Source organism: Crocodylus siamensis, chromosome 1 (assembly GCF_052110815.1).
Source record: "Crocodylus siamensis isolate JL-2025a chromosome 1, ASM5211081v1, whole genome shotgun sequence".
In the NCBI taxonomy this organism is placed as follows: Eukaryota; Metazoa; Chordata; order Crocodylia; family Crocodylidae; genus Crocodylus; species Crocodylus siamensis.
In genome coordinates, this window is record NC_143395.1 from 219,673,320 (window position 1) to 219,685,503 (window position 12,184).

At 51.1% G+C, this 12,184-nt stretch overlaps 1 protein-coding gene across 1 annotated transcript in view; it reads right to left on the reverse strand.

Moving 5' to 3' along the window:
• Positions 1-12,184, reverse strand: part of FSTL1 (follistatin like 1) — a 75,213-nt gene that overhangs the window by 12,053 nt on the left and 50,976 nt on the right. The window contains exons 4-6 of the mRNA XM_090057131.1: positions 9,061-9,190; positions 8,471-8,503; positions 679-809 (exon numbers count right to left, since the gene is read on the reverse strand). Coding sequence (XP_089913257.1) covers positions 679-809; positions 8,471-8,503; positions 9,061-9,190 — 294 coding nt within the window. The remainder of the gene's footprint in view (positions 1-678; positions 810-8,470; positions 8,504-9,060; positions 9,191-12,184) is intronic.

Here is a 12,184-nt window from a genome sequence, read left to right on the forward strand (position 1 = left end):
GAATTTTCAAAATTTTCACCCTCTCCCTTTTTATCCTTTCCCTCAGCAGCTCCCAGTTCCTAGGGATCCATCTCTTCCTTCCTCTTTCCCACCCCTCCCCTGCCCAGGTCTGCCCTCTCCTCCTTTTTATCCATAAGGCATGTCTGCCAGCCTGCCACCAGCACTTCACAGAGCGGAGCCACATTGGGCTTTGTGCTGCTTCTTGGCTGCTCCCAATGGCCTGGGATGAGACCTTGTTCACCTCTCATGCTACCATATTTACTGCATACATAGCCCCTCCCTTCAAATATTATGTACTGTCCTTAAACAAGGACAGCTGGGGAACATGTGGGAGTCAAGCTGTTCAGTCCTTCTTCTCAAGCCAGGTGGGCAGCCAGCAGCACCTGTGACCTCCTATAGCCACACTCCCTCTACTGCAGCTGCCTGTGTTTCCCCTATGAAAACGTATATTGACATTTTCAAGGAAAGACCTTTTTTTCCCTTCATCCCACCTTCCAAAAAAAAAAGCATGCATCTTATTTGAGGGCAGGTGGTACATGAGAAAATATGATATATTTCTAGGACCACCTGAGACTCCCTGGTGCCTCACTCATTGAAGTCACTAAGAAGGTGGAATGTGACCGCAGTGCTATCTCCAGCCCAGGCACAGGCTCCTGCCTCTGGGGAAGGCCTCCTCACCTTGAAGTATTTGTCCAGGACTTCACTGTAGTTGCTGCCCTTAGAGAACCAGCCATCAGGGATGATCTCTGCCTCCAGCCACTGGATAACGCGACGTCGAAGCTCATCCCGGTCGGATTGGTAGCAGACAACTGCCAAAGGGTGGAAGAGAAGTAGAGAGAGAGAGAAAAAAAAAAGAGAAACATTTAAAGAGCAAGACCCTGCTGTGACTTTCCAGACCTCTCTTGCCTGTGCCACAGAAGGGCTTGTACTGCAAAGGAGGAGTTATTTCTGTCCTCAATCAGCCACGCTGCAGGGTGAGCCATGGACAGGCCAACAGTGACACTCTGTGGAGATGCAGGGGAATGACAATGTCTCCATCCTTCTTGACTGCTTTGGCAGTTCCTGCCACACTTGTTCATGATGCCCAAGGAAGGGTGTAAAGTTTGATCTGGAGCAAACACTTTCTCTGGCCAAATAACTTAATTCCCATTGGCTAGAAGAACATCCAAGCTAACCGGATCCAAGGCGTCTGCACAATACAGCAATAGCTTCTTTCATGCACCCTTTGCCTGTGCCCTTTGGCCCATAACCTGAGAGTCCCATCTCTCTGAAGGAGAGGGGATTTCAGTCTCCAGGGTCAGCCCCATGCCTGGCATCTCCACTGTCAAACAGGGGTACAGTTTATGATGACCAGGAACTGACTTGTCCCAACTACCTGCCACAGACAAGCCCACAACTTTCTTCCAATGGCCACTGTATTGTTCACTGAAACAAAAACTGAAGGCCACATTTTAAGCTTCTCTAAATTGCCAGGTCTTCATTGAGGTCAGTGGAGCTGACAATTTGCAGCAGCCGGGGATCCAAGCCAGCCAGACAGACAGCATGGGAGGATTCTGCGAGGCCAGGTCGAAACTACTTTTTGACTGTTGGAAGGTGACAGCATAGGCGCTGACTTTGTGGGGGCCCAGGGGCCTTGGCCCCCCTTGGGAAGAGGGTAGGGTAACCATCCATCCATAATTGGGTGGTACGGTCCAGAAATGGGAACATCAGGTCCCGGTCCTGGGTTGCATGACTCTGAGGCAGCATTTGTCCTGGATTCCCAGTATTGTGCATAGATCCAGGTTTTCCATTCAACCCGGAAAAATGTGGGAAATGGTGGGTTCTAGATTGCAAGGGGCTGTGGGGAGTGGGATCCATGGGGCTGGACACAATGCATCTGAAGGTGCTGAGGGGGTTGCCCAATGTGACTGCAGAGCTGCTGGCCATTATCTTTGAAAACTTGTGGTAGTCAGGAGAGGTCCCAGACAATTGGAAAAGGGCAAATATAAGGGCCCATTTTTAAGGAAGGGAAGAAGGAGGATCCAGGGAACTGGTCAGCCTCATCTCAATCCCTGGAAAAATCATGGAGCAGGTGCTCAAGGAATCGATTTCTAAGCACCTAGAGAAGAAGGTGATTAGCAACAGCCAGCATGGATTCACCAAGGGCAAGTCATGCCTGACCAGCCCGACTGCCTTCTATGAGATGACTGGCTCTATGGATGCAGGGAAAGCAGTGGACTTGATATATCTTGACTTTAGCAAGGCTTTTGATACAGTCTCCAACAACATTCTTGCAAGCAAGCTAAGGAGGTATGGCTTGGATGAATGGATTATAAGGTGGATAGCAAACTGGTTGGATCATTAGGCTAAACAGGTAGTAATCAATGGTTCAATGGCTAGTTAGCAGCCGGTATCAAGTGGAGTGCCCCAGGGCTCAGTTCTGGGGCCAGTTTTGTACAATGTCTTCATCAACAACCTGGAAGATGGGATGGAGCGCATCTTTGGCAAGTTTGCAGATAACACCAAGTTGGCAGGCAGTAGTATATACACTGGAGAGTAGGGCTAGGATTCAGAGAGACCTCAAGAAATTGAATGTTTGGACTGAAAGAAATCTCATGAGGTTCAATAAGGACAAGTGCAAAGTCCTGCATCTAGGACAGAATAATGCCATGCACTGGGACAGGCTAGGGACTGACTTGCCAAGCAACAGCTCTGGAGAAAGGACCTGGTAGTTACAGCAGACAATAAGCCAACAGTGTGCCCTTGTTGCTAAGAAAGCTAATGCTGGGCTGCATTAGTAGGAACATTGACAGCAGACTAAGGGAAGTGATTATTTCCCTCTATATGGCACTGGTGAGGCCACATCTGGAGTACTGTGTCCAGTTTTGGGCCCCCCGCTACAGAAAGGATGTAGACATTCCTTACAGACTGAGGGAACTGGCTTTATTTAATCTTCAGAAGAGAAGACCAAGGGAGGATTTGATAGCAGCCTTCAACTACCTGAAGCGGGGTTCCAAAGAGGATGGAGCTAAACTGTTCTCATAGATTTCACAGAAATTTGGGCTGGAAGGGACCCCGGAGGATCATCAAGTCCAGCCCCCTGCCTCAGGGGCAGGAAGTCAGCAGGGATCATAGGATCCCAGCAAGATAAGCATCCAAATGTGTCTTGAAGGCATTCAAAGTAGGTGCTTGAACTGCCTCCAGCAGCAGTCTATTCCAAACTTTGGGGGCTCCGACAGTTCTTCGTATGTCCAGCCTGAATCGGTCACAGTGGAGTTTGTGACCGTTAGATCTTGTCATCCCTTGGGGGGGCTCTGGTGAACAGATGTTCCCCCAGATCCTGATGAGCACCCTGATAAACTTATAGGTGGCCACCAGATCAGTGGTGGCAGATGACAGAACAAGTTGCAGCAAAGGAAGCTTAGGTTCAATATTAGGAAAAAACTCTCATTAGGAAGGTAGTAAAGCATTGGAACAGGCTACCCAGAGAAGTTGTGGACTCTCCATCCTTGGAGGCTTTTAAGACATGGCTAGACAAAGCCTTAGTTGGGATGATCTAGTTTGGGCTGGTCCTGATTTGAGCAGGGGGATGGACTAGATGACCTCCTGAGGTCCCTTTTAGCCTTCATTTTCTATGATTCTTTCTGAATTGCCCAATTGCAAGTGTACCTGGGTAGCACTATAGAAAGACTTTGTTTTGAAAGAAGGTCCTTTCCCTAACAGGATGGCCACCTGTTAAAGGCTTTTTAAGATTTTAGGACTTAGAAATTTTAAGGTGACTTTGCTTTCAAACATTGATTATATGCATTTTATAAATTTTAATCACTTGATTGCCATGCCTTATCTGCACTGCTTAATTAGTTACATGTTTTCTGCCTTTTGTTAGTGAATTTGCTATTAAAAATTGAAATATCTTTATGTTGTTGTCACAGGGCGGGGGCCCAGGAGTGGCCATGATCTCTCCTGGCGCCCCCTACCGTGTCAAGTGGGTGTCCATGCACCCTCGTTATCTCGCCCGCCACGTCTTGCTGGAAAATATTATGAAAGGGAGGCTGCCTTTTACCCCCTTGAGCATGGTGCTCTTAGTTATCCCAGCCCTTTGTCCCGTGTAGGTCGATCTAGTGCACCCAGCCCTGTGGGCTGTGTGTGGCTCCTACCACCCCTAATAACACGCCCCAAGCCTCTCAGTTGTCCCCGGACGTTGTTGCGTCGCTTCTGCCAGTGGGGGATGATCCCTGCTGCCCCCCTTTGTGGCACACCATGTGGGGAGCTCTGCATGAGCCCCCAAGGCCACTGCAGGAGCAGTGAGTCCTGGGGCTTTTCTTGGTTTTTTTTTTCTTAAAGGGCCAGAGCTGGCCCAGCTGGGGCACCTGTGTGGGAGCTGGGGGAGCAGGGGGAATTGGGAGGCTCATGGCAGAGCCCCGCATATAGCATGGGGCAGTGGCGATCCCCCCCTACCACCACCCAGCAGCACCCAGTGAGCACAGGGACTTTTCTTTAAAGGTCTGGGAGTTGGGGCAGGTGGGGGAAGCTGGGGGAGCGGGCAAGGGTCATGGGGGTCTTGGGGAGCTAGGGGTCTGGTGGGCTGTCAGGGGCCTCTCATGGTCCCCTCCCCAGCTTCCCCTCTATCTGCCAAAAAAAAAAGTATGGTCTTTCCTTAATGGCCCTCTCTGAGGCCTCTACCTGTATGCTCACCCTCCCTTGGGCTTCTAATTCCTGTACTCGCCCTCCCTTGGGCTTCTACCCATACGCTCGCCCTTCTCCAGGCTTCTTATTCCTGTACTCGCCCTCTCCGGAGCTCCTTATTCCAGTATGCCCTCCCTGGGGCTTATCCCAATACAAATGCCAATCACCCTCTCCAGGCCTCCTTATTCCAGTATGCCGTCCCTGGGGCTTATCCCGATACAAATGCCAATCGCCCTCCCTGGGGCTTATCCTGATAAAAATGCCAATCGCCCTCCCTGGGGCTCCTTAGTCTTGTCTGCCCTCCCTGGGGCTCCTTATTCCCATCTCGCGCCCACACTGGGGCGTTGCTTGCGACTCCCACGATCGGGGCTCAGGTGGCCTTAGCCGTGCCTGGCCCCCAGACCTGCCTTCTTGGGTCACTCACTCGCACTGGGCTCCTCGCCCCGCACAACACTGCCCCACTAGGGCCGGGGTCTATGCCACCCCAACACGCAGCACCCTCTTTGGTGCCAGGAACCCCCACGCTACTGGGGAACTCCCATGAGGCCTCCTCCAACCCCTACAGCCTCATACGGTCCTCCGGTGTAACAACAAACAAAACCATCGGCCATTCGGCCCCAACTCAAACTCAGGCCTCCTGGCCAAACATAAACCCTAAACTGTCATGCTCTTTATCTTCCCCCAAATCCCTACCAGGGGCTCCTCTGCCTGATATCCTCGCTCATAAGGTGCTCAGGCCCTCAGGCTCCTCAACTCAGCCTGGTCCTGAAGAGCTCCATCTTCCACAACTGCCAGAGGGGAACTGCCTATGGCCTCAGCCTGGGCTGTTTATATAGGTCAGGCCCTGCCCCCTTCCAGTCAGCTGACCTCTGTGGTTGCCCCGGCAACCCACACCTGTCCTTTAGGAGCAGGCACTTCAGTGCCCTGCAACAGTTGTATTTAATTTGGTGGGACTGGCTCTTCAAACCATTCTTGGTTCTCAGGATCCATCTCAAGGTCTATGGGTAACGCTATTACCCATTATGGACATGTAAGCAAGCGTCCCCATTATAGGAACAGAGCTAGTGTAGCAGGGGCTTGGGTACAGGACACCTATCAGGTAATACAGCATCTAGAAAAGCCCCTCCCAGACTGCCTACCTGGATCGCAAACCAGGAAGACAGATGGGCCAGGCAAGGAATAGGAAACAGCTGGGGGAGCATGGTATGCAACAACCATGAGCCAGTCACAGAGGCACGGGCAGAGATCCTGGACTGCTTGGTAAGGCTGCATGGATCACATTTGAAGCTGCTGGAGGTGGCGCACTGGGGTGAAGCACCAGGGAAGCTGCAGAGGAGTGGAGCCACACTCCCTCCCTCCAGAGGAGTGGAAGCCTCCTCTCTCACTGGACAGGAGATGTAGTGGATGGCAGGTGGCAAGCAGTTTGGCCTGAGGGACTCCCAGTAACTTGGCTGACCCCAGGTGGGCAGGCGGGTAGTACCTAGGGAACTGGGAGGGGAGTAGCCAGAACCAAGGAATGAGGCTCAGAAAGCAGCAGGAGGTGGGAAAGGCCTGCAGCAGCTGGAGCCCTCAGGCTTCCAGAAGGGTCATTGTAATGTTTGGAATGACTCACCAAAGGAGCCCTGGTTTTGTTTGTTTGGACTTGTGACCCTTAAAAAGTAAGGCTTTGGAACAGGGTCCAGCGTTCTTTAAAGAGACAATGCTAGAGGCAAAGGAGAAAGGAAAATCAGAGAGGCTACAGCATGAGGCATGAAAGAAAAGCTGTCAACATCTGCTACAGAACACCTCATCTGGAGGCGTGTGGGAAGGGTGTAGGGGAGGAGGGGCCCCACAAATACATCCGGTGGGACTTTCCTTAACCTGTGAGATGGACTGCCTCAAAGACCAGGTATGTTCCATAGTTTCATAGTAGCTAGAGTCGGAAGGGACCTAGGTAGATCATCTAGTCCGACCCCCTGCCTTAGCAGGAAAGAGCACCGGGGTCAGATGACCCCGGCAAGGTGCTCATCTAACTTCCTTTTAAAAATCCCCAGGCTAGGAGCCTGCACCACTTCCCCTGGAAGCTGGTTCCAGGCCCTAGCCGCCCTGACTGTGAAGTAGCGCCTCCTAATATCTAATCTAAACTTACCCTCCGCCAGTTTGTGACCGTTATTCCTGGTCACTCCTGGCAGCGCACGGGGGAACAGGGACTCCCCCAATACCTGCTGATCCCCCCTGATCAGTTTGTAGCAGGCCACAAGGTCCCCCCTTAACCTTCTCTTGTGGAGGCTAAACAGATTCAGGTCCCGTAGCCTCTCCTCATAAGGCCTGCCCTGCTGACCCCTGATCATACGAGTGGCCCTCCTCTGAACTCTTTCCATATTGTCCACATCCCTCTTGAAGTGTGGCGCCCAGAACTGGACGCAGTACTCCAGCTGCGGCCTGACCAGTGCCGCATAGAGGGGGAGGATCACCTCCCTGGACCTGCTCGAGATGCATCTGTGGATGCATGACAGGGTACGGTTGGCCTTCTTGACTGCCTCCCCACACTGCCGGCCCATGTTCATCGTGGAGTCACCCATTCACCCCATTCTATCATTTAAGACCAAGGCATGGCAGCCAAACCCAGGGGTGATGAGAATGGAGGGCGGGGCTGTCAGTTAATACTTCTGCCACTGGAGGGTCCTAACCTTTGTCCCAACTACAACTAACCTCCAGAGACACCCAGGCATCTTATTCTGTTCCTACAATGAGGGTGCTTACTTGTCCAGAAAGGGTAGCAGTGTGGGGAGGCAGTCAAGAAGGCCAACCGTACCCTGTCATGCATCCACAGATGCATCTCGAGCAGGTCCAGGGAGGTGATCCTCCCCCTCTATGCGGCACTGGTCAGGCCGCAGCTGGAGTACTGCGTCCAGTTCTGGGCGCCACACTTCAAGACGCCAGCTGCACTTAGACTGCCTACTAGGGTGAGGTAGCATTCTGCTAGCAATGGCCTGCTGAGAGGTGATAGCCTTGAGATCAAGCACTCACACAGAACAGCATATGGGGCTCTGTTTTTATTCCATCTCTGAACCACTGAACTCAAGTAAAGGGAGGGCTTTCACAGAGTCAAAATGGGCTCTTTCTACCTTGTGCCTCTTTCTTGGTACATCTAAGCTGCAATGGCCCACTGGAGCATTCAGTGCAGAGCCCCTTACTCTCAGGGTTAATGAAGTCCTCATTGCAGGACAATTCAGCTGGCAGTGCATAAACCTAAATAGAATGCAACTCCCTTTGCCAGGGCTGTGTGTGGGAGGGCCCATGTGGGGGAGGGGGAAGATAACAGGGAGCTCATCAGTAGCTTCAGCAGCTCAGGTTCTGCTACAGCCAGGGAGCCCATCTGTGGGGCAAAAGGCAGTTTTCTAGCCTGTCTACCATCTAATAATAAATTAATAATGATAGTTATAAAATTTGTATTAGGTTCTCCATCTTCAAATCATTTTGAATCAAATGGTTTTATCACTAATTAAAATAATATTCCTCATTTGTTAGAGAGAGGTTGAGGCAGAAGAAGGTAAAGAGTATTGGCCAAGGAGAAACAGAAAAGCTCCTGGTTCCCAGTCCTGTGTGCAGACCTCCAGAGCACACCTTTCCCTATCTCCCTGTCAGACAAGAGCTGGTTCTGGACCACACCAGTCTGTAGGTGACCCCTGCAACCACATTAGGAGTCATTCTACCCTGGTGCCTTGCAGTTCCTCATCAAATGATCCACCTACTGCCCCACAAATAAATCAGGCTGAGGGCTATGTCCAGATGTCAGGCACAGTGGGGGTTGGGGGTTTCTTACCTGGGCTTGCAGCTGGATTCTCGGCCTTCTTCTCTATTAATGAAAAGAGGGGATAGGACGTTACTGAGGCAGGAAACACAATCACTGGCTCATTTAGGCTATGGCTCTAAGCAAACACCCCTCTCACCCCAGAAGCAGACAGCTGATGTCAGAACTTGGCTCTCTACTCCATATGTGCAGGTTTCCCATAGCCTAAGGGCACCCAAAATGTTTGTCACAGAAGGCCAGATGGACAGCTGCCCAGGAACCAAAGCATTCCCCCTCTCTTTTGGGCGAAAGCTTGGAGTGAGTCTTTGTTCCTGAAGCCAGAGTAGGCTCTGCTTATGCAAGCAGAAAGGATGGATTGGCCCATCTTCTACATCTACATCTTCTAGACCTGCACCCTCCACAGCAGGGGGTGTGGAAGATGCCTGATGAGTAAATCTGTCACTGGAAGTGATACGCAATTGGGAGCCATGTGACCCCTCATTCTTATCCATGAACTCTGTCAGGGGTCAAAAGGCATCTGCCTACAAGAACAGATTCCCCTCTAGCCCCTCCCTGGGTGATCTTGTTTGATGTAGGCCCAAAGCCCTTAGGGCTGGCTTTACCTTTACAATGGCCATCATAGTCCACTTGGATCTTGGAGCCAGTGAGGCAGGCGTCACGGTGTAACTCACAGTGGTTCAGGTAAGTCTTGCCATTGCTGCCGCACACAGGCCGCTTGTGAGCTTTGCATTGCTGCAAAAGAGCCCCCAGAGGAAAAGCTTTACCCCCTACCCTGAATCCCAGGACAGCCTCACGTCTCAGAGTCATCTCATCTCAGGTGCATTCTACATGGCTCCCTCCACAGGACTAGGGTTTGAGAGACAGGACCACAGACTCATAGATAATGAGGGCTGGAAGGGACCTCAGGAGGTCATCTAGGCCAACCCCCTGTTCAAAGCAGGACCATCCCCAACTAAATCATCCCAGCCAGGGTTTTGTCAAGCTAGTTCTTAAAAACCTCCAAAGATGGAGATTCCACAGCCTTTACTATCCTCCTAGTGAGAAAGTTCTTCCTAATCTCTGAGCTAAACTTCCCTTGCTGCAATTTTAGACCACTGCTCCTTGTTCTGTCATCTAAGGACAGTCTAGCTCCATCCTTTTCATAGCCACCCTTCAAGGTAGTTTAAGGCTGCTATTAAGATGCTCACTACAGGGACCTTGAGAAGCTCATGGAGGACCAGAGATGTCTGTGCCAAAGGATCATAGACATCTGATGACCCCAAGCTTCACAGTGCTTAAAAGCAAATTGATGATGCAGAGGCACCCCATGGAAAATGCTAGCTCTTAGTTTTACTACAGAAAAATACTAGAGCAGTTTTTCTGTTTGAAAGGAAGAGAAAGACCAAAACAGATCAGAATGTTTTTAATACTGTGGATTCTTATTTGAAATCCTTGGATTTAATCTCATGAATCATGTTTGCCCACTTAACAGTGCTAACCCTGTGTGGCACCCTACAAAGGATCTCTAGGCAACACAGGGTGCCATGACACACTGGCTGAGAATCACTGGTCTATACAGTCAACTTCCAGCCCTGACAGTGGTGCCCCTAGGTACTCTATGCAGTTCTGGGCTGGCTGCTTTTTAAGCAGAAGCTGTGTCACTGCCTCCACATGACAACTGGGAGTGAACTAATTGGCACGCTCACTTAACATAGCTAATTAGCCCAACCCATGCTAATTAGCTTGCCCATGCAGCTATGGCCCCACTGCTTTTGGTTTATCTTGCCCACAGTGCCAGCACGGTTGATAATTTACTGAACAGTCATAGCTCAAGCGTTCCTAAGGCTGGAAAAAGCTCATCTCTTCATCCAAGCATCCTTGCACTACACACAGCACTCTGAACTGCTTTTCTAACATGTGTACATGGGCCATCCTTACAGCAGGCTGGCTCAGAGACCAGGCACTACAGGGATTCCTGTGCCAGGCCAACTGAATGTTTGGATGCTGCTGTATCCTTCCCCATATGAGGAGTCCTCTTGCAGGGTCTCCCCTACCTGGAAAGTCAGAGACACAGGGCAGGGCTCCACACTAAAGGGTTACAAACATCCAAGTCACACAGATGAGAGGGATTTTTATTTGCTTTCCCTCAGAAGCACTGGGTGGTGACTTCAGTTGAAGCTAGGGATTTTAATTGGGGTGTGCTGATGCTCCTGCTGGGGCTTATAAACTAGAGGTTCCTGGTTAGAGGGTCCTGCCCATCTGCTCAGGGTCAAACTGATCACCACATTTGGGTCAGTCCATGGGCTCCATCCCATATGGGATCAGCACATAGGGTTTGTCCATGGGCATGATCCAGCACCCTGGTGCGACTCCATATGTCTGCATCCAGCCACACGCCAGTGCAATCTAGTTCACAGGGCCTTGCTATCTGGCCCACAGGGTTTCCCACAAGCCCAAAAATTTGGCAGTAAAGGAGGCAATTAATGCTGCCACTGCTCCTCTGCTGCCATATTTCTGGACCCCTGGGCGGCCCCATGAGCCAGATGACATGGCTCTGCAGGCTAGATCTATCCCACAGGCTGGGGGTTGAGCACCCCTGCTTTAGAGTATTTTAACAAACTATATCCTGGTCCTTGGAGTGGCAGGACATGGACAGTGCCCTCATTCCCTGTTTTACTTGTGATAAGTTAAAGTGTGTTTTTGATATCCTGGACCTTGTGCCTGGTAGTTGTGCATGAGCATGAGGACTGTTCTCAAAGCTTTCAAAAACAGGTCAGAAAGTGCTTGTTTGGTATGGTCTGGATAAGAATGATCCTGCCTTCAGCAGGGGATTGGACTAGATGTGAGGTCCCTTCCCACCCTACTTTTCTACAAACAGAACAGTTGGAGATGTTTTCTCTGGTATCTCCAACCCAGTAAATGGTGGATGCAGTGTCATTGCAATGAAATTTTGCACCCGGGACAAAGCCCAGAGCAGAAGCCTGCCCTCACCCCATGCACAGATCAGGGGGGCACCCCCCCATGCTTCCCTGGGAGCACATGCAGCAGCGGGCTCCGCTGTCCCCCTGCCCCCAGATGAACTGCTCATGGCTCCGTCTTGTGTCCTGCCTGGGCTGGGAAGCACCTATTGACACCCCTTTGCATTAGCTCTTGGGGCAGTTGCCCCACTGACCCTGGCCCCCCACCCCAATGGCACTGGGTGGATGCCAGACTGGGTACTGGACTAGAGAGTAGATCACTCTAGTGCAGGGGCCGGCAATTATTTTGGGCAGAGGGCCACTTACTGAGTTTTGGCAAGCCATCGAGAGCTGCATGACAGGCAGCCAGGGGCAGATATATATTAATTTTCTAAATGTTTTAGGGACCCTGTAGGCCAGATACAATGGCCTGGCAGGCTGCACCCAGCCCACGGGTCGCATTTTGCCCACCCCTGCTCTAGTGCTATCCAGTTCAATGCTATTCTTGTATGGCATCCACACTTGCCACAATGGGAGATAGAATACCAGGCTAGATGAACCACTGGTAACCCAGTATGGCACTTCTTATATCCTTATGACTCTTACCCCCATACCCAGGTCAGTGCCTGCATGCTAGTTCTCTTATATCCTTATGATTCTTACCCCCATACCCAGGTCAGTGCCTGCATAGCAGACAGAACTGAATAGTGGCAGGGCACTGGGGCTGTTGCGTGTAAAGGGAGTCTGTTTCTGATGCATGGGAGGAGACTGTCAAAGTGAATTACAGAGA